Consider the following 21,131-nt stretch of genomic DNA (forward strand, 5'->3'; position numbering starts at 1 on the left):
TTTCCGAGTATTCCTAAAAAATTGACAGCTTTTGAATGCTCCTTCTGTCGTAACTACAAACTAAGAGTGGGTGACACCAGGAGCAGGTTGTGGTCTGTAGCAGGTCAGTGGAGTGAGAGTATTTAACAGTAGAATGGGAGGCAGAGCCTTCAGTTTTCAGGCCCCTCTTCTGTGGAACCAGCTTCCAGTTTGGATTCAGGAGACAGACACTATCTCTACTTTCAAGATTAGGCTTCAAACTTTCCTTTTTGCTAAAGCATATAGTTAGGGCTGGACCAGGTGACCCTGAATCCTCCCTTAGTTATGCTGCAATAGATGTAGGCTGCCGGGGATTCCCATGATGCATTGAGTTTTTCCTTTCCAGTCACCTTTCTCACTCACTATGTGTTAACAGACCTCTCTGTATTGAATCATATCTGTTATTAATCTCTGTCTCTCTTCCACAGCATGTCTTTTATCCTGTCTTCCTTCTCTCACCCCAACCAATCACAGCAGATGGCCCCGCCCCTCCCTGAGCCTGGTTCTGCTGGAGGTTTCTTCCTGTTAAAAGGGAGTTTTTCCTTCCCACTGTCGCCAAAGTGCTGCTCATAGGGGGTCATATGATTGTTGGGTTTTTCTCTGTATCTATGAAGCGCCTTGAGGTGACTTTTGTTGTGATTTGGTGCTATATAAATAAAATTGAATTGAATTGAATAGAACGTTGCAGCCATGTTTAAATCTGTGTCCAAACATAGGCTTGGTGTTTCCCACTGGGCCTCAGCACTGAAGGTTTTCCTGTCAGGAAGTCCAGACGGGGCTCTGGGTCACAGGACGCAGCACGAACAATGTAAGTTAATAAAGCTTGCAGAGATATGTGAACAATGGATCATCCAAGAAATCTCTCCCAAAAGTCCCTAAACTGGGACACAAATCCATAATTCACGAGACAAACACCGAGACTAAAATATCTCTTTGTGTGCAGGAAACGAGCGCACGAGCCGCCGGCGTGCTGTGAAGCTAAACTCACACAAATACAGTTTCATTTGTCATGCAGTCAAAGTTTGGGAGCATTAATGTAAAGGTGGAGATGTGAGCCGTTTCACACGCAGCTCTGGTTGTTACAGTCACAGGTGCACTCATGCTGGTTTGTTAGGGTTACTGCGTGCCTGCTCACAGCCCAGACTTTGTTTTTTTAACTGTCAGCTACACTTCAAGAACTCGTGGGGTTAAAAACCTGCTCCGCAGCTCTCGGTAATCTGGGTCCTGCCAGCAGTGAAGTTTCTGTTTGGGCTTGTGTTCAGCTTTGTGTTAACACACAAACACTGTATGTGTGTTTTTATTATCAAAGGGATTTATGTGAGTGTGTGGGGCTGTAACCTAAGGTTTATATTATTAACAGGTCAGAGTAACGCAAAAATCATGTAACAAGTAACAAATTACTTAATTACTCCCTGGAGAAAGTAACAGTAATTAGTTTTAAAAAGTAATTTATTTTTGAGTAAGAACCCCAAACACTGATAGAAAGCTGCTTTGATCCCTATAAATAATTTTCTCCTTCATAACAACTGAATGTTTGCAGAACTCACCTGTTTAAATTGTATTCAGGCTTAAAGGTTGCGGCTGGGGGCGTGGTCTCTTTGACTGACAGGTGGCTGTAGCTGTTAGCTGTGTGCTAGGCCTCCCCTCAGCTAACTGGAGCCCGTGTTTGTGCTGCTGGAACATTTTTGATGACATTATCTGATCAATAACTCGGCTGCTGTACGAACAGAGCTCAGGTCCAGTGTTGGTGAGTGAAACTGGGATTTTATTTGGATGTCGCTGAGCTCATTAGCAGGTGTGTGTTTGATGCACCTGTGCATGAGTATAGTTAGTAGTTGGTTTCAGCCTTGCAAAACACTGTGAGGAGAAGTACCGCGGTCAAGTGAGCCGTCATTTGTGAGCCGCGGTCAAGCCAGCCGCTTCTTATCCGCCGCATAAATTTCCTTGCGCTTTTACACCAGTCTTTACGGTAGCGCCTTTTCGCTTTATATCCCGATTGAAAGCCTAGACACGCACACACGTGCACGCGCGCACACACATTGCAGTGGAACAGTCGCTAAGGCGCTGCCATAAATGCCGGTGTAGAAGCGCAAGGAAATTTATACGGTGGATAAGAAGCGGCTCACTTGACCGCGGTAGGAGAAGTTTGGCTGACAGTGTGGATGACTCAGGCATGACAAGTGTTACAGAATCCAGTGACAGCAGTCACGTGTGAAACACGAGCAGGGAAGCTCGTGTTGCCTCGTCTACCATAAAACCCTCCCGTCAGGGTAAAGCGCTGTTTCTAAGTAGTGGTTGTATTTCAGGGCTTTAATTCTGTCCAAAGAGATAAAAATGACCACAAAATATCAGAAAACTGATGTAAAATAACTACAAAGAGGCTGAAAACAAGTAGCACGGAGGGATTAACCTCATTTTTTAACCACGTGCTCAGTTTTAATGACACCCAGTGATTAAATCAGCTGTAAACAAATGTTAGTCATACCTCTGTGGAAAGCCTTATCTTCATTTCCTTTATCTAAAGTGCTGTCAGGAGCTTTCAGAGGAATTTTCCTTCAGCTGCGTCTCACTTTTTACACCCACAGTATAAAATCAATAAACGAGTGTTTATGTTGTTTTTGAGCGTTAAACATCGGGGATTCATGCTGGGCCTTTGTGACATTTCCAGCAGCAGAGGAGCCTCTGATTACAGGAAGTCGCCTCTTTGGAATCAGCTGATTGGAGGTGAACAGTCACCATCTGGACTCAATAAAAAAGTGTGCTCACTTTTTAAGGCTGCAGCAGTTTATATGTCACCTAACAAGGACATGTTGCCATTTTTCCACCTGATTTACTTCCCAGATAAAGAATTCCCAGCCAAACGTTCAGTGGTTCAGAAAGTGCCTTTTTATGCTGAGCTCAGTGCTCAAATAATCGTTTATAGAAAGTCTTTCTTCCCATTAATTATCTTAGACTTATGTGGAGATGCTTTAAAGGGCTTAGTTTGCTACTGAAGCTTTTTATTAATGTCCGATCATTACTTGCACTGAAGTCTTTTGCCCTGATGTGAAAGATGCCACCTGCAGACACGTCGCTGTTAACAGATCAGTGACTCGCAGGTGAAAGGCTGACGGTGTGAGCAGCTGTAGCACAGATGTGCTGATGTTTAAACAGGCAGTAGCTGTGATGTCGTTCCTGAAGCGAGCTGCAGCGCGTCCTGTTTAGATGCTCCAGCAGCATTTCCTGCAGCTGCACGCTGGAGACCGGCCCTTTGTGTGTGCGTTATCTTCAGGATGCAGCTCTCTTCCTGCTGACTCCGTCTTCTGTAACAGACCTTCGGGGTGTTCGGTGGATGAATGCGTGGCGTCCATCGAGGGTTGTTCTGAAACGTTGTGTCCCTCGACTCCTTCGGGGGTTTTCTATGTTTGTTCTAAAGCTTTGTCTTCTCAGCATTTTGGGGCAGGTGTGAACTCTATTTAGGATTTAGATTCAGACTCACAACAGTGTTACACAACACAGCATTAATGTCACGTCACTGAAACCCTGAGTAGTGAATAAAAATCTCCACGTGGGTTTAACTGAGGAAATGGGTCAGATTAGCTCAGTGATTCATGTTTCAGCTGATTTATACTTTTTTTTTTAAGCAGTCATGTCAGAAGAACACAGAAGCTGTTTGATAATGAAGAGCATGTCCACATGTTTAATGAAGACAACTCAGTGTGGGCCCAAACAGCCGTGTAGCCTTTATAAAACACTTATGCTAATTATGGAAAAAAGGCACTTTGCATGGGAGCATAAAGATAAGGCTCCGGAGCAACGGATGAAGGTCATGTGGTCAACATAGTGTTGCACCCTTCATGCCTAGTGCCCACTGTGTGAGTCTGTGGGGATGTGTCGTGGTCTGGAGTCGCTCTGTTGGACACTTCAGGACATCGATGGCACGGCGTGCTCCAAATGAGAGCTCGAGCAGTCGTCAGGCTCAGAGGATGAAAGAGTGCAGAACTTTAAAGAGTCTGTGGGATGTGCTGCAGCAGTCCAACTTTCCCATCATCCATACAAGCTCTCTGGGTGGATCCTGCAGCACTGCATGAGCTTATCAAAATGATGCTCTGGTGATTCAATGGCATCATCGAAGCTAAAGGTGATCCAACAAACTATTACAGAGAAAACATTTGACCTTGCAAGTGTTGTGGCGAATCCACTTAGCCAAAAAAATGGATCGGACATCAGCTGTAGAAACGATAGTCTTTATATAAGGCTTCAAAAAGGGGAATGTACAACAAATAAACTGCTCGACATCAGAGCAACATATAATGGCTTCCCGAAACTTTCTTTGCTAGCTAAAACCCAGAGTAACTTTCGTCTACCACAAAGGATTCTGGGAAACGCAGTTTTCTAATGAAAATACCTGTTAAATTAAATTAAATCCCCTTTAGCAGAAAATGAAATCTATAATTAACAGCTCTCACTAAACATGTGGCTAACACTTAAATCACTTACAAATAACCAAAATGCTGTTATCAAACAATAAACTGCAATAAAGTTACAACAGCAAGTAGATCAGTGCAGTATTATTACTCTGACTGTTTCTGGGACTGACTCTGTTTTCGTCTCTGAGGGGTTACCGTGGTATTCGTAGATGGGCGTGGCTGCTTTCTCGCGCTGTAGCTCTCAGCACAGTGTCTTCATGATCCCTTCCATCAACACAAACATAACAATTATGCAATGATACCCAAAATAACAATTGGCTTGTTATAAATAGCATTTGGTCAAACAGGCTTGCACAGTGTTGTGCTGCATTAGATGTGTTTAAGCTGCCTCACTGCAGACACAGAACAACAAGCTGCAGCCACAAATATGTCTGCCTGCTTCTGAGTGAGCCACAGCAACATTTTCAGACACAGTCAGTCTCCTCACGTCTGACTGCTGATGATTTCCTTGTTCCTCTCCTTCTGTTTTCAGCCTCGCGGCTGCTGGGGAGTTTCACGCCAGCGTTTAACTCTTCAGACCGAGCTTTCAGCTTTGGCATGTCGCCTGAGTTTAGATCACGTCTTCTACTGAAGCTGCAGTTTGCATCAGGCTGTAAACGTGTTTCTTTCTGCTGTAAAGTTGGACGTTTTAACCTGTCTGTGGGGACTGACTCGCTGCTGGAGCCCCAAGTGGACGTCAGAGGAACTGCAGCTTTTATTTTCAGTCACCTCAATTTAAATTTTTTGTGATAAAGTTGAAGAATTTCAGCAGAATCATAGATTTACAGAATTATAAATTTCAGTGTTTGCTACCACTGAATATTAGCCTCACAGAGACCTGTCCCTCTGACTGTCAGTCGCTTTAAAAGTGACGATCAGAGGGACGAAGTTTGATCTGGAAAAAGTAAAATACTTTTGTCAGATTTCCTGCAACTGCTGAACCGTCAACGACAGTTTGTTCTTGTCTTATTTTATGCAAATAATGTGAGTGTGTGCGTTACGGTGTGTGGTGAATTGGACCTAAACCCAGATATCTGACACAAAAAACAACCTTTATTTTGAAATTGAATGTCATGAAAAATCCAAAAACAGGAAACAAAATCCTCAGAAAATCTAAAAGTTACAAGAAAAACAAGAAACAGCTAAAAAATGAGGAACCTCAAGACTTAAATATGAACAGACCAGAACCTGGATCAGGACTCGGCGTCTTCCTCCCAGTTTATTTGTTTTTATTATGAAGCACTTTGTTTTTAAACTTGTAAATAAATAAAATAAACTGACTACATATTGATTTTATTGTCTCTGATCACGTAGCCGTTCTCTCCTGGGTTTACTGGACACGACATGAACGAGTGATTCTAAAATACTTTTAATGATTCACAGTTTTTTCTACACTTGTGTGTTTTATACACATTATAAACACTTTAGAGAGCGATGACAATAACTGTAAGAGCCTCTGATGATGATGTTTTATCCTCATTGAGCCAGAAAAGCTCACAGGTGAGATCCTCACCTGGTCTCCTCACCAGAAATCATCCTGCTAAACCAGTAAATATTTAAAAAATCAAACTCATAGAAGCTTTATGTGATTTGAAAGCATCTGCAAATAAGATCAGTTTAGTGGTGGAGACGTGAGCCCACCTCCCACAGTGACAGCGGCCCGACGGCCTGCAGGTCACACAGAGCTCAGCGTCGTACGCAAAGCTCCCGGGGCGCGGCTGATCTGACTGCGGTTTAGCTTCCGCTGACGACGGTTCGCTGGAATTTATTGTAAAGGATCAAAGCTGAAGAAATGCCCGTCGGAGGCTTTATTAACACAACCGGCTCAGAACAAACAGCCGTGCAGGAGGAGACAAAGAAACGAGCAGCAAGAGTGCAGCGTTTTTATAAAGAGGAGCAGGCACCTCAGATATTTGGCTGCTGAACACAAACACTCATCCACTGTTCTCCTGTTGGCTGAAAACTGAAAATCGCCAAATCTGAAGTGACAACAAACAAAAAACACAACAGTTACAAAATGCAACCAAAAGCAAAAGAAAGGAAAAACAAAAGATAAGAAACAAAACAAAAATGATGGAATAATTTGCCCGTGCACGTTAGAGAGGCCCCTTCACTGTCCACTTTTAAATCACGTCTTAAAACCCACTTTTATTTTTTGGCTTTTAACCTCAGCGAGACTTAGTTTCTCTTTTAATTGAAGTAGTTATTTAATTAATGATTTCACTCTTCTTTTATTTGGTTTTTACTTATATCTCATGTAATTTTATTTTACAGTTCCAATGTGCAGCACTTTGTGTCAGCTGTGGTTGTTTTAAAGTGCTTTATAAATAAAGTTGATGATGATGAAAACGACTAAAACGAGATGAAAAAGCACCAACATTTCACATAAAACAATAAAAATCATGAAAATGACACAAAAAAACCAAAATGTGACACAAACATCAGCAAAAAGAAGCAAAACTGCTAAAAGTTCAAACAGCTCTGTTTGTCCTGAGGGCTGTTTGTGTGTCTCTGAATTCAATCACCTCGATTCTTCGCGTCAGTATTGTGAGTAAAATAAAGAGAAAACACAAACAGGAGGAGAGTTTCAGGTCAGTCTCAGCTCCCGCCACCTCTGCAGCACGTGTCGTGTTCACCACCTGAGCACAAACACACAAACTGAGTGTGTTTGAGGCTCAGCACACACGACTCACAGGTAAACACAGTGACCTGTGCTGTCTGAGGAGCATCAGAGTGAAGGACGTCAGAGTGCTGCCATCTTGTGGTTTAAATGTGCGCTTACATAACCCTAAATCTTAGCACGGAGCTTCAGATGTTTGTTTCTATCCTTCTTTACTGTTTTTGTAACTAAGAGTAGATGAGTTTAACGTTGCTGTCATGGCCCGGGGCAGGTTTTCTCTCCTCTCTACCAGGTGAAACTCTTGGTGAGCTGAAGCGTGGAGCTGCTCTGTTTCTGTAAAAAAACCAAAGAGATATATCAAAACGTATCTGCCTGCTCGCCTTCAACCACGTCAGCCTTCTGGAAAACTCGTGCTCGCCGCTCCTCACCCCCCTCAGTTCTGGAGAAACAGTAAAGTAAGAATTCAGACTCAGTTATCAGCATCTATGTTCTTTGATTCACATTGAATGAATCTTCTGCTGTGGCTCACTCTAAACACTGAGTCACAGGACTGCTTGGAGCACTGAGGTCACTGTGGGTGTGGTCACTGTGGGTGTGGTCACTGTGGGTGTGGTCACTGTGGGCCGTCCTCACAAACACTCACCTGTCTGAGTCCTGGTTGTTTCCCTCACTGCTCCGTCAGCTTTGCAGAGCCCTCGTCTACCCTCCTCTGCACAAGTCAGACAAAATGTAACCCAGCCTCCCATTTGTGAAGTGTTGTAATTTATTACTATTACTGAAGGTTACTCTCCACACCAACACCAACCAGATGTTTAAATCTTAATATAAATGAGTAACAGTAGGTGGACATTAGGTAAGGCTGCAGTGATCTCGTATATAAAACAGGTCCGCGGCTCCGAACCGTAGTAAAGGGACCTCTGGCTAATACGGTGGGTTCTGTGTCGGCTCGTAGCTGAAAACTAGCTTTACTTTGTTGTCTGGGTCAACTTTGCTAGCAGAGACAGAGAGAGGCGTTGAAAGGCTGCTCCAACGAAACTTATTGTTTCAGAGGAAAACACGAACACGGTGTACAGTCGAGTCTTAATAGCTTACTTACAACTGGGCTCGTCAGGCTCTCTTCTTGGCTGCAGTGGTTATTATTATATTTACATGCTTCCAGCTCCCGTTTCTGCTCGGTGACAGCTCGTACTTTTCCTTTTTCTCCCTCACTCGCTCACAGACACATAATGGGTATGGCCCCAAAAGTTGATTCTGTTCATCTGGACGTAGCGTTTTGTGGGAGAAACGTTTCGTCACTCATCCAGGTGACGTCTTCAGTCTCAGCTGACTGCAGGTTTCAATCTTATAAACAGTACATTTGCATAATGACTGAAACCAGCCCACTGAAGGAACAATGGGCTGTGAGTCAGTTCCTGATCCTTAATATGCATTTTTTATTATATATATATACATTATCTACCTAATGTACAGGATGTTATTTAAATGATCACAACTTTTTAAAAGAAACAATTTTTTTCCTATACATATATATATATTCTCATGAGCTCCCAGCCCATTGTTCCTTCAGTGGGCTGGTTTCAGACAGAGAGGCCCCCACTTATATTGTCGAGTTTCTTCATCCTATTGCACGGACCTATTTGAAAACAAAACGGGAATCATGCTTTCCAAACCGTAGCACCAAAACTGTGGACCAGTTGACACCCCCCCCCCCCCCCAACACCATTGACTCTGTGGCTTCTTTTAAAAAACAGCTGAAAACTCCTCTATTCAGACGGGTTCTTGTATAACGTCTTGTTCTGTCTGATGTTTCCCTGTAAAGCACTTTGTAATACAGGGTGGGCCATTTATATGGATACAGCGTAATAACATGGGAATGGTTGGTGATATTAAAGTCCTGTTTGTGGCACATTAGTATATGTGAGGGGGCAAACTCCTCAAGATGGGTGGTGACCATGGTGGCCATTTAGAAGTCGGCCATCTTGGATACAACTTTTGTTTTTTCAATAGGAAGAGGGCCATGTGACACATCAAACTTATTGGTAATGTCACAAGAAAAACAATGGTGTGCTTGAACCATTAGAACTAGAACTGTTAATCTCTCTGTATGAGTGCGGTGTGCAGATGTTTGTCTGTGGAAAGCTGCACTTTTTCTTCAGTTTGGAGGGAAGAGACGTTCAGCGCTCAGCTGGAAGCAGCTCCCGTCTGCCCTCTGCGCTAACTTCAGACTCCAAAGCTCGTAAAAAGAGGAAAATGTTTTTCATTTGTCTGACAGGTGTGTTTGTTTAAACGCTTCCACACCACACGACTGCACACACTGAAGGCAGAGGTGAAGGTGTCTGTCTGCTCAGAGCAAATCCAGCATTAAAACCGTTTCCTGTTTAAGAACTTTGTACATCACAGGGAAAAATAAGACAGGCGAGGAACCTTTGTCATGTTTGCAGGTCTTCCTGCTGCATGAGCAGCTGAAGAAGTCGCCTGGATGAGCGAAAATGTTGCAGTTATTAAACCGAATCAACTTTCATGGTATTTCTTTCCCTGAATTATCGAGCGTGCATCAAGAACTTCTTGCAGTTAGCATTTCGTTCCCTTTACGAGCAGCATTTTTAAGAAGAAGGAAAAAACACTAAAACAGGTTTTGATCTGTTCAGTGAGTTTCAGACAGGCGGTGAAAATAAATACTGGGACAGGTGGATAATGTTCTTTGCTGAATGTGTAGCTATACAAACAAGTTTATTGATTTCTTTTTTAATAAATAGGTATAAGTACTTAAACTCTTCCACTTGGGGCAGGAACTCGTCCTGGTTGTCGTTCCCATCTGTTCACACTCGGCCGTGAACCATTCCAGTGTGAGCTGGAGGCCATCACCCGATGAAGCCAACAGAACCACATCATCTGCAAAAAGCAGAGATGAGACCACCGTTCCCACCCTCATCTATGGTCACGAGCTGTGTGTAGTGACCGACGGCAGAAATGAGCTTCCTCCAAAGGGTGGCTGGCCTCTCCCTTAGAGATGGGGTGAGAAGTACGACCATCTGGGAGAATCTCGGCTTCCCCTGGAGAGAGGGAGGTCTGGGCCTCTCTGCTTAGGCTGCTGCCCCCCGGCCCGGCCCCGGATAAGCAGAAGAAGATGGATGGAGGTAGTTCACAGCTTTGCAGTGAAGCTCTTACTGGCCAGACTTGGCTTTACCCACCTGGCTTGTGCGTCCCGTCATCAGTGTGACTGCAGCGATTTGACCTTTAACCTTCAGTCTGTTCATATTACACATACAACATGACGGACTTCAACTTTATGACAGTAAAACATTTACAGGTTCCAAACTTCCTAATTTTGCCAGATTCTGTGGGAATGATTTGTGATTTCCAGTCAAACATCACGGAGGCGTCTCTCCTGCATGAAGTCCAGGTTGCTGGTTTTCCTGAGTGGGTGCTGCCAGCGAGCTGACTCAGTGCTGTCAAAGCCATAACATCCTCCACAGACATGGTGTGGAACAGCTGTGGGCGTGTCCTCATCTCTCCAGGCTAAATCCACACACAAATACATTTAACCATAACTTCACTTCGTGGCCTCTATGACTCGTCACGACATTCATGCCTTTATAGGCACAGAGGAAGTTAATAAAACATGTGACACACGGAGTCTGTTTCAGGTTTCTTTATGTACTGAATCATACTTGTTATTAATCCACAGCATGTCTTTATCCTGTCTTCCTTCTCTCACCCCAACCAATCACAGCAGATGGCCCCGCCCCTCCCTGAGCCTATTTCTGCTGGAGGTTTCTTCCTGTTAAAAGGGAGTTTCTCCTTCCCACTGTCGCCAAAGTGCTTGCTCAGGGTCATGTTTCCCACTGTGGAGCGCACACACATTCATGGATAATAACCTGGATTGGACAACATCGAGACGGCCTACCTGGAGGAGATTAGGAACCTGGAGACCTGGTGCCAGGAGAATAACCTCCTCCTAAACATCAGCAAGACTAAGGAGCTGATCGTGGACTTCACTACAAAGCAGGCGAGGAATTACAAACCCCTCATCATCAGTGGCGCCAGTGGAGAGAGTGGACAGTTTCCGATACCTGGGTGTCCACATCACTCAGGACCTGTCGTGGTCCTGCTACATCAACACCCTGGTTAAGAAAACTCGTCAGCGTCTCTTCTTCCTCAGAAGACTTAGAGACTTCCATCTGCCACTGAAGGTGCTCAAGAACTTCTACTGCTGCACCATCGAGAGCGTCCTGACGGCAAACATCTGCAGCTGGTTTGGGAACAGCACCAAGCAGGACAGACGAGATCTGCAAAGAGTGGCGCGCTCAGCCCAACGCATCATTCAATCAGAGCTGATCAGAGGTGCAAGTCCAAAGCTAGGAAGGTTATGATGGACCTCTCCCATCCCAACAATGGACTCTTCTCACTGTTGAGGTCTGGGAAGCGCTTCTGCTCCCTTAAGGCCAAAACAGAGAGAATGAGGAGGAGCTTCTTCCCCCAGGCTATTCGGGCCCTGAACCAGGTGTAGGACTGGACTCTCCCACACATCACATCACCACACGCACCACCACACATTTCCTATAATCCTATAATTTATAATCTTGATCATCTCTTTCTGCTATTTGCACATTTTTTACTGTAAATTTCTAAGTTAATTTGTAAATTTTGTTGTAACCTGTAAATTGTAAATACTGTAAAACTTTTTTCTGTCATTTAATGGTCGATCATTGTACAGCTACAAGCATTTCACCCCCATGTCATACTGTGTATGGTTGTGTGTGTGACAGAATTTGAATTTGTTACCTGACATTTGATCAGTCCTGCAGGTGCAGTGAATACTGCTGCAATATGATTGGACAGTCGTTGTTTACAGTGAGTATATCATATTGAACAGGCCGAGCTTTAATAAATCTGAGCAGCATCCAACTGTTTTATATCCGTCCAGGTCGATGGAGGGGGGCTGAAGGCCGATGGAGGGGGGCTGAAGGCCGATGGAGGGGGGCTGAAGGTCGATGGAGGGGGGCTGAAGGCCGTCCCAGCTGTCTTATCGAAGATTTTGTACCTGCAAACATTTCATGGCTCAGTCAGCGTCGTCATGTTTTGGTTTTGTGGTCGATGTTGAGTCACGATTAATAACAAAATCGTGGACGCGTCTCCGATGTCAGTTTGAGGTACTCACCCGGCGTTGCCTCTGCGTCCACGTCAGAGTTTCTCTCCAGGGAAAGTTTGTGTTTCAGGATTGCTTTCCACCGTCTCCTCATCGATCAGACCAAAGCGGCGTAAACAAAACCTGGTGGGTAGAACGAGAAGAAAAACAGACTTTAGTGGAGACTCAGAGTCACACACTCGTTTTCTCGCTGAGCTAATTAAATTCACACTTGAGCGGTCACATCCCTGACTTTACGATGCCGACACGGGGAACAGAAATACGGTGGCTGTAATAGTCCAGCCGTCGTTCACCCTGCAACAGATGAAGCTGGATTTAGACGCACATAAACAGACCTCGTCTGTATGGCTGTTCTTCCTGAGCAACACTGAAAAGGAAGAATTAACCCTGAAGCTGCAGCTCAGGCCTCAGGAGGACCGACCGCAGCAGCTTCCTGTTCTCACTGTCAGGCTCTCATGTCTGAGTGGACGGGGACGGCGTGTGACTCATCAGGTCATGTGATTGGATGTGTTACGCGTCACTTTGATGTCTGAAAACATGCTGTAAATGATCTCAAATAATTCCCACAGAAAACAGGTGCACAGTATAAAACAAAAGCTCAGGTTTGTGTTGCTCATCTCTACTCTTTATTTATTCAGTGGTCGCACGTTTGCAGCCTTCTGTGATCCGTGGATCCTGAATCCTGCCAGAGGGCATCGGGGGAACAGCTGCCGTGTCCTTTCAAGCTCTCGGGGTCTTCCTGAGGCAGCGCCGGGTGCACGCCTCCTGTCAGCGGGGCAGATTAGGCTCCGTGATGTGCCGAGCTGCGTTCGTGGCCTTATCGTCCATGCTGTATCACACGATGAAGCCACCTGTCAGAGGGAGCTCCAGAAAAGTCACCTGAGGTTTGAGGGTCAGTATGAAGGTCTTTAAATGCCTGAGGTACAAAATCCGTGGTGGACTCGCAGTTTGAAGCTACTCGCCACTGAGTTGTTGATGAACATCAGAGCTTGATGCTTCATGGTGTGGACTGAAACTGACACCGGTGATCTGAGGAGGGCAATAAAACGCCGGCTGTAGTCCTGCTGAAATGTCAGCTGCATAATAAGTGGAGCGTGGCGAGCGTGGCGAGCGTTCGCTGGATACTCGTTAGTGTTGTCACACACGGAGCGCTAATGAAAGTTAACTGTAAAAGGCTGCGGAACAAAAGGAGTCATGGTCCCGGACCGGAGCAGGGAACGCGCCGGCTGCAGGAACGTGGGTCAAACCCACAAATGAGAAACTGTTCGAGATGGACAGGCGGGAGAGTGGGGTGTGAAACGGCCGCAAGACAACAGGAGACGATGGAGAGTGAAGAGAGCATGAGTGTGAAAAGTCAGCGAGAGCAGAGAAAGGACAAGTTCCTTCTAACAAAGGCAGGAAACCAGAGTAATTTATGCAGCTGACAGATGATGCAACCGAGTGATGCGAAGGTGGACAGCCGAGGTGAAGAAGAGTGGCAGGAGCGAGTGTGTGATGACGAACCAGAGAATGGATCATAATCTGAATAATGTTGGCAACTGGCTTCTTCTCAGATAGTGTTTATTCACACGCCGCCCGCCAGTGAGCACAGAGGATTGTGGGTAAGGACTGTGGGACGGTAAGATCCTGAACACCGACACGTTAAAGGCTGCAGAAATCCACGAGAGCGAGGATGATGCAGATGAGTCTGTTTATGTTTAGAAGTCAGCACGCCACAAACTGCAGTTCCTCTAATGGCCACACGAGGCTGGCCCCCAGAGTGAGTCCCCCCCACAGAGCCTCACGTTAAAATGTTCAACTTTACAGCAGAAATGTAAATGTGTTAAAGCATTTTGCTGTTTTGTGTCTGCTGTCTTTGTGCACCTCTTTGGCTTTTTTCGTGTCGTTTAATACACGTTTCTTGTTGTCAGCAGAGATGGGCAGTAACGTGTTACTGTAATCCGATTACTTTTGCCAAGTAACGAGTAAAGTAAGGGATTACTATTGCAAAAACGGTAATTAGATTACCGTTACTTTCCCGTAGGAACGCTGCGTTACTGCGTTACTAAAACCGTGATTTTTTGCGAGAATGTCTCATGACAGTGACGTAAGCGAGTGCGACGTTCGTGACAACAGCTGTGTGCAGATCAACAATGGATCATATATCGAGTGCAGAGAGAGTATGAGCGTGCAGCGTTTAAAGCGTGGAAGTACTGACCTTACTTTGAGTTTGATTCCATAAAAAGTGACAAAAACATTAGTGTCCGTTGTGCGTGGGAAGAAAACTTCTTTTTACAGCGAAAAAACCCCTAAACTTCCAAACAAGCACCGAGTAGCTACGACGTAATGGGAAACTCACAGAGAAACTCGCGGATTCTTCCACTGACCGCTGCACACCTGCACCAGGGTAACCCTCCGCCTACCCCACTCCTGCTTTACAGGTGAAAATAGAGCAACAGGACCGCTAGTCTTTGACTTTATTTATTTTCTGCTGTGTTTTACTTGCATCTATTTGAAAGACTGAGTGTAAACACACAAAATATTTTATTTTATGTGCTGGAATGTGCAGAAAATAGGTTTAAATGTTAAACTAATTTCTTCCAGTCAGAGAATGTTGCAGATAATTAAATGTTTGCTTGATGCATAAAGTTAAAAGATTAAAACTAATAAAACAAGTTTTAAAAAGAGACTTTTCCATTTGATTACATTTTGTATGATGATTATGTAGAAAAAGTAGAATTGGGCTGAAAGATCTATCACTTTATCACCTATTCAGGTTGTAAATCGTGTTTCTAAAAAGTAACTAAGTAACTAAGTAATTAATTACTTTTGAAAATAAGTAATCAGTAAAGTAACGGGATTACTTTTTTGGGGAAGTAATCAGTAATTAGTTACTGATTACTTTTTTCAAGTAACTTGACCAACACTGGTTGTCAGTGCAGAGGAGGGAGGGTGGATAAGCTGGACAAAGGATGATGACGATGAAGCTGTCGGGCTCAGAGGTTCGTGGATGTAGTGAAGGAGCACAGAGGAGGATGCTGGGAGAGGAGGTGGTGACGCCTGCGTCTGAGGTCATTTCCTGTTTTTTTCTTTCTTTTTCTGCTTGTTCTGTTGTTTATCTTTTCCAAGTTCATTTTTTATTTCTTTTTCAGGTCATCTTCAGTTTCTTTGACATTCTGTTTGTGTTTTTGTATTTCTCACACTGATGTTGTTGTTTTGCATTTTGCATCTTTCTGTTGTTTTTGTGACTTTTGTGCATTTTTCTTCCTTCTTTTGCTGTTTTGTCTCATTTACATCTTTACTTCTTAGCTGCTGAGCTGTGTTTTTGAGTCGGACTGATTTCTCCTCTTTTGTGTGTTTGCACCTTTTGTCTCTGTCACGCTTTTGTTTTGTGCTACTTTTGCATCTCGTTGGTGTCTTTTTCTGCTTGTAGAGTCGCTGACTTTGCTGCTTGTTTGTCTTCTTGCTGTAATTGTGTTTCTCCCACTCACTGTGTGGTTGTTTGTGGGTTGTTTAGAGTCTCTTGTGATAGTTTTGCACCTTTTCTTGCATTTTCTGTCTGCCTCTGGTCACTTTGTGCAGTTTTGCGACTCAGACATAAGAAAAAAAATGGCAGTAAAAGTGTTCAGAAACTGAAGGAGACACAAAATAAAATACTGAGAAACAACTGGAGATGTTATAAAGGGAAAAGAAATACACAACAGCAAAGCTGAGAGCTACAGAGGCGGTCAGGTGTATATTTTTGAACACACATATATAACCTATGAGCTCGTTCATAATTTAAGCTCCTGTGGAGCAGGTGGAGGAAAATGTCTCCACAGTGACGTCAGCAGAGTCTGAAACTATAGATTCAATTATACGGTTTGACCAGAGGCCGGCTGCACAGGACTGTCATTACATCGATTTCCTGCAGCCACAGTCCATTTAAAGTAAAAGGAAATTACGGTGCAATGCGAGCGGGCCGCTGTCATTTCTGCTCTGCTTGTGTGTTTGACACATGTGCACATCTGCGTGCACGTGCAGCACGTGTGGATTTACAGAAAATTGCTCAAACCCGCCGTCGCGGGCGTCCGAGCGAGCCTGTCGAATGATGCCAAGTGACGCACGGCGCAGCTGTAGTCAAGGAGATTTGCTTCAGATTTAGCACTCTGTGGATGCGAGCAATAAATAAATAACAGCAGGGCGGCCGGGTGGTTCAAGAGGCCATCGGTTACATTAAAGGTCACCCCGTCGCAGCTTCGATCCGGCTCAGCCATCCGTCCCATTATTGCCACGGCGATAATCCGGTAATCTGCTAATCAGGAGCTGTTCGGGCACAGCGTGGAAAACTGCGAGGCAATAAAATGGTAAGTAATTTGCAGATAAACACATGTGACTCAAAGTGTTACTATAGCCTTCTGTCTCACTGAGAAGATGCCCACTTCCCTCAGAAAATCCACAAATAAACCTGGAAATGTTTTCCAGAGGATCGAACACAGAAACGGGAAAGCAGTCCAAATCCTTTCCTTTTAAACAAACATCTTCCAAAGTGTCTGCATCAAATGATTAATCCCCCTCTGTGATATTTGTAGTGATCCTTAAAGCAGACTGTCATCTTTAATTAGGACCACGGCTGTCTTCAGTTTATAATCAGCCTCTTTAAACGGAGACGAGTCCTCTGTGGGCGGATTTCAATCAGTAAAGACTCGTTTGAAAGGCATAAATATACATTAAGTGATTTATTTGATGGCGCATATGATGAAGAAGCTTTTGGTGATCAGACCACACGGTGAAGTCCTTATTTTAAGGCGACGATGGTGGTGGAGCTGGACGGCTGGCACCCATCAGCGTGATGGAGGAGGCTTCGACACTAAAACAACAGCAGAAGAAATGATCGACTTAGAGTTCATTTAGCTGTTTAAATCAGCTGTGCAGCCTCAAAGACGTCTAAAACCTGCAGGACACCGGCTCCTGAGGTCTGGAGTGCCCCCACACCTCATTTACATGAACAGACTGTGAAACTTTATGCGGAGGTGCATTCTCTCTGGTGACCAGCAGGGGGAGACTGCTGTGCTTGCGACAAGAAGTCTGATTCTATAGAGGCCTGTGAGGAAGTCGGCCTCCTGCTTTAATCTCTGAGCTCAGTGACGACTTCACGTCTGTTTATTTTTGATTTGATTTTTAAAATTAGGACCGCCGTCAGAGCCAAACGGGACCAACGTTCAGTTGTGATTGACAAGCCGCTTCTATATGACAGTTGCAACAGTCAAGTGAGAGTCACACCTCACTCATCACATGCAGTTTCAAAACGCCAAGACGGGACTTCACAAAGCTGTGACATCACCGTGGCTGTCCATCTTTATATACAGTCTGTGGTGAGGAGCTGGGAGGAGAAAAGAGGCACGATGTAGTTTTTCTGATTCCCCAAAAGTTGGTTCTGTTCATCTGGACGTAGCGTTTTGTCGATGAAACGGGGGATTTACTTACCTGGATGATTGATCGTGCATCAAGAGGTTTTTCACAGCAAATCTGACTCAAAATACGCTCAAAATCGCGGCTCAAGAGTTGGGAGTTCGCCTTGTAATCGGAAGGTTGCCGGTTCGAGCCCCGGCTTGGACAATCTCCATCGTTGACACTTCACCCATTGCCTACTGGTGGTGGTCAGAGGGCCCGGTGGCGCCAGTGTCCGGCAGCCTCGCCTCTGTCAGTGCGCCCCAGGGTGGCTGTGGCTACAATGTAGCTGCCATCACCAGTGTGTGAATGTGTGTGTGAATGGGTGGATGTGTAAAGCGCTTTGGGGTCCATAGGGACGAGTAAAGCGCTATACAAATACAGACCATTTACCATTACACAGTTTTTTATTTCAGTTTAAATTATGTACGACATAAAGTCTCTTCTCACCTGAATGAGTGATGATTGAACAATTACACAACAATTGAACAGCACTCTGAACGCTGCCTCACTTACGTCCGTCCGACTTTCATCACAGAGCCGACGTCTGCACACTCGAGCTCCGAGATCTTGACACGTTCAAATATCACAAGATGCTCGGCGAGTTCGGCTCCGACGCCGTCCCAGAGGTGAGCACGGAAATCAGGCTGAATTCAAAGTGAAATTAATTTTACTGACTGAATATTCTGAGTGGAAACAGCTGATTTTCTTTCTGTTAGCAACCACAGCATATTCATGCATTCATATTCATGTGGAAATGCAACACACAGTTTGCACTTCGTTTGGTGGCATCATTAATGTGCTGCTTACACACAGGTCTCAAACCTCCACCTTTAGATTTTGCTTCCAAAGAGCCAGACTGTCTTTTTTTGTTGTTGTTTTTAAGTGATCTTAAGCAACAGTTCTCCAAATTTCACAACTTTTTTCTGTCCTTGTACCTGACTCGTTTGAAGAGTCATTCCAGGTCAAAACGCCTAACTCACTGGAAGAGCCAGTGTTGCATCTACGCATAAGATCAACCTAAAACCTAATCAATGTTAAATTAGATCAAAGATAACACAGTTTGACAGAAAATAGTATTTTTGCACCAACACAGTGACTCCCAAAGAGCTTTTAGCCTGTAACCTGTTATATCTCTGCAGGGTGTGCAGTGTGTCCTTAAACACGTGAAGAAACTGAAGACGTGGAAGATGATCTGCACGTTTAGCTGATCATCAGAAATGTCTCAGTGACTGGCGGCTGTCAGGAAGCCGTTCTTGATAAAGGGAAACTGAGGCATGAAAATTATACAAGAACTGAACTGAAGATCAGAGGAGCAGGTCTGATGGAGAGATGGATCCACATAATGGTCAGTATGTAGGAGGAGTCTGCAGCCATCTGTGAGGCCCGGCGGAGGCTCTGTCATGGCTTCAGCATCATGTCAGTCGGTGGTTTTGGAGATCTTTAATAAACTGATGAATTATGAACTCAGAAAAGGACCACCTGAGTTTGATCTGCTATCTGTAAACTTTGATTTTCAGCAGGACAATGATGCCAAACCCTGGCAGTGCAGTAAAATAAAGTGGATATAAAACACACACAGTATCAGTCGTGGACCCCAGCATTACTGAAGCAGTGTGGGGTCATCCTGACAGAGACATCCTGTCCTTGAAAATGTTTCTAGGCCTTCACGACTCTCATCCATTAACCTCTCGAGCATCATCTTTGTGTGATGTGTGGAAATGTAAAGTTTCCATGACTTCTTTATTACTTTTTTCATTAGAAACGAGCCCACGTCAACCCGACGTCCAAACCAGCTTTCTGATTCTGAAATCTCGACCCCCCCTTACCCTCTAAGGGACGATAAAACACGCACAGACGAGTCCTCTGCGTCTGCAGCGCCCCTGGTGTGGGCAAAGAGGTACTGCAACAACATCCATCACAACACCCATCTCTCTCCTCCTCTCTCTCTCCCTCTCTCGGTCCCACCCCCTTCTCCTCCTTGCTGTTACCGGACAGACCGGAGCAGCATCCCCGCGTTATTGTAGCCAGGCTTCCTTCAGCTGTTCCCGCTGCACCTGCGTGAGCCGCTCGCCCCTTCAGTGAAGCGAACCCACAGCGCGATCACAGCAGCGGTGCGTGGAGCTCGGAGAGGAGGAGACGCGAGTGAGCGTGGCCGGGATGAAGCAGGAGCGCACGGACAGTTTCCTCCGGTAAACGAGCGGAGCAGGAGCCTGGACATCACCGGCGGGAAGCGGAGGCGGAGGAGGGGGGGAATTCGGGGATACAGCCATGGCGACGGGAGGAGGAGGTGGAGGAGTGAGGCGCAGGAGGAGGAAAGCGGGGCTCCCGGGGCTCTGCTGGAAGACCTGCTACTTCCCGCTTTTGTTCTGGGTCGTTTCCGCGTGCGGGGAGGAGAAGACGTTCATCGTGGAGGTGAGTGAGGAGGTGTGCGTGCGTGCGTGTGTTAAAGTGGGGTAAACACCCACGCCGTCATCACTCCCCGCGTTAACGCGCGCGGGCTGGAGCAGAGAGTCGTGCGGTCCTCGGGATGTTTTTCACGTCCGTGCCCCCCCCCCCCCTAAAAAAAAATTAATTAAAAAAAATCATCTCCCTCCCCAGCCTTGACCCTCACTCTAAAGTGACAGCCCCCCACCCCACCCCCCGGGAGTCAGAGAGGGTCTTTTGTTCCCATCCTGGGGGGATGCCCGCTGCCTTTACTCGTGAACGCTCCTGGTAGTTTTTGTCTCGTCACGCGTGGATCGCAGATATCTGGCTGGGTGGAGGAGTAGGAGGTCCTCAATGATGAAGCAAGTGTGAGAAACTCTCGGCCCTCACTGGGACACGCGCGTTTTGGGGGAGCTGATGGACAGCTGTTAACACCCCCCCCCCCCCCCCCAATCATCCCCTAATTAGAACTGAGGGTGAATGTGCGCGTGCAGGAGAGCGCGCGTGGCACCAGTCAATAAATGATGAGCGCGTACAGTGAACAAAGCTCCAGCAGCACAGCGAGCCCCTTCCCTCGGCCTCCACGCTCCAAATATAGCCTCCCTCCATAATTCATGGAGCTGGCTGGGAGTCGGAGGAGAGGTGCGCGTGGATGCTCAGACCTGTTCTGCTCGTGCACGAGGGCCGGGCTTTGTCTCGGGCCGCACAGAAAGTTCAAGTGTGGAGAGCGCACGTGCGGCCCTGCGATGTTTGCTGAGAGGCAGGGTGACACCTGGCTGAGCGCTTGGGTCGCGCGCGATGAGAGTGGGTGTTTTCGGCGCGTGGTCTTTGTGAAGTGACACTTTGGTAGAGACAAAGAGGCGCCCGTGGCTCTGCCGCGCGCGGCTGTTCCAGCAGAGATGAGCTCGCGGACCCGTCTGAGCTGCAGCGGTTCCAACTGAGACAAACAAGCAATGAGCCGTGACCCCCCCCACACACCCACACCACCGTGACGTGTCGCAGAGCTGAAGGTGAAGTCTTTGTTTAAGGCTCCACAAACCCGAAATATTCTAATGACGTT

General features: G+C 45.8%; 1 protein-coding gene across 1 annotated transcript in view; it reads left to right on the forward strand.

The window, feature by feature from the left end:
* Positions 1-19,324: 19,324 nt before the first annotated feature.
* The window catches only part of mmp24 (matrix metallopeptidase 24), a 95,886-nt gene continuing 94,079 nt past the window's right edge, over positions 19,325-21,131 (forward strand). Inside the window, exon 1 of the mRNA XM_085160412.1 lies at positions 19,325-20,059. Within this exon, the coding sequence (XP_085016538.1) occupies positions 19,916-20,059 (144 nt within the window). The 5' untranslated portion in view covers positions 19,325-19,915. The remainder of the gene's footprint in view (positions 20,060-21,131) is intronic.

This window comes from Neolamprologus multifasciatus, chromosome 5 (assembly GCF_963576455.1).
Source record: "Neolamprologus multifasciatus chromosome 5, fNeoMul1.2, whole genome shotgun sequence".
NCBI lineage: Eukaryota > Metazoa > Chordata > Actinopteri > Cichliformes > Cichlidae > Neolamprologus > Neolamprologus multifasciatus.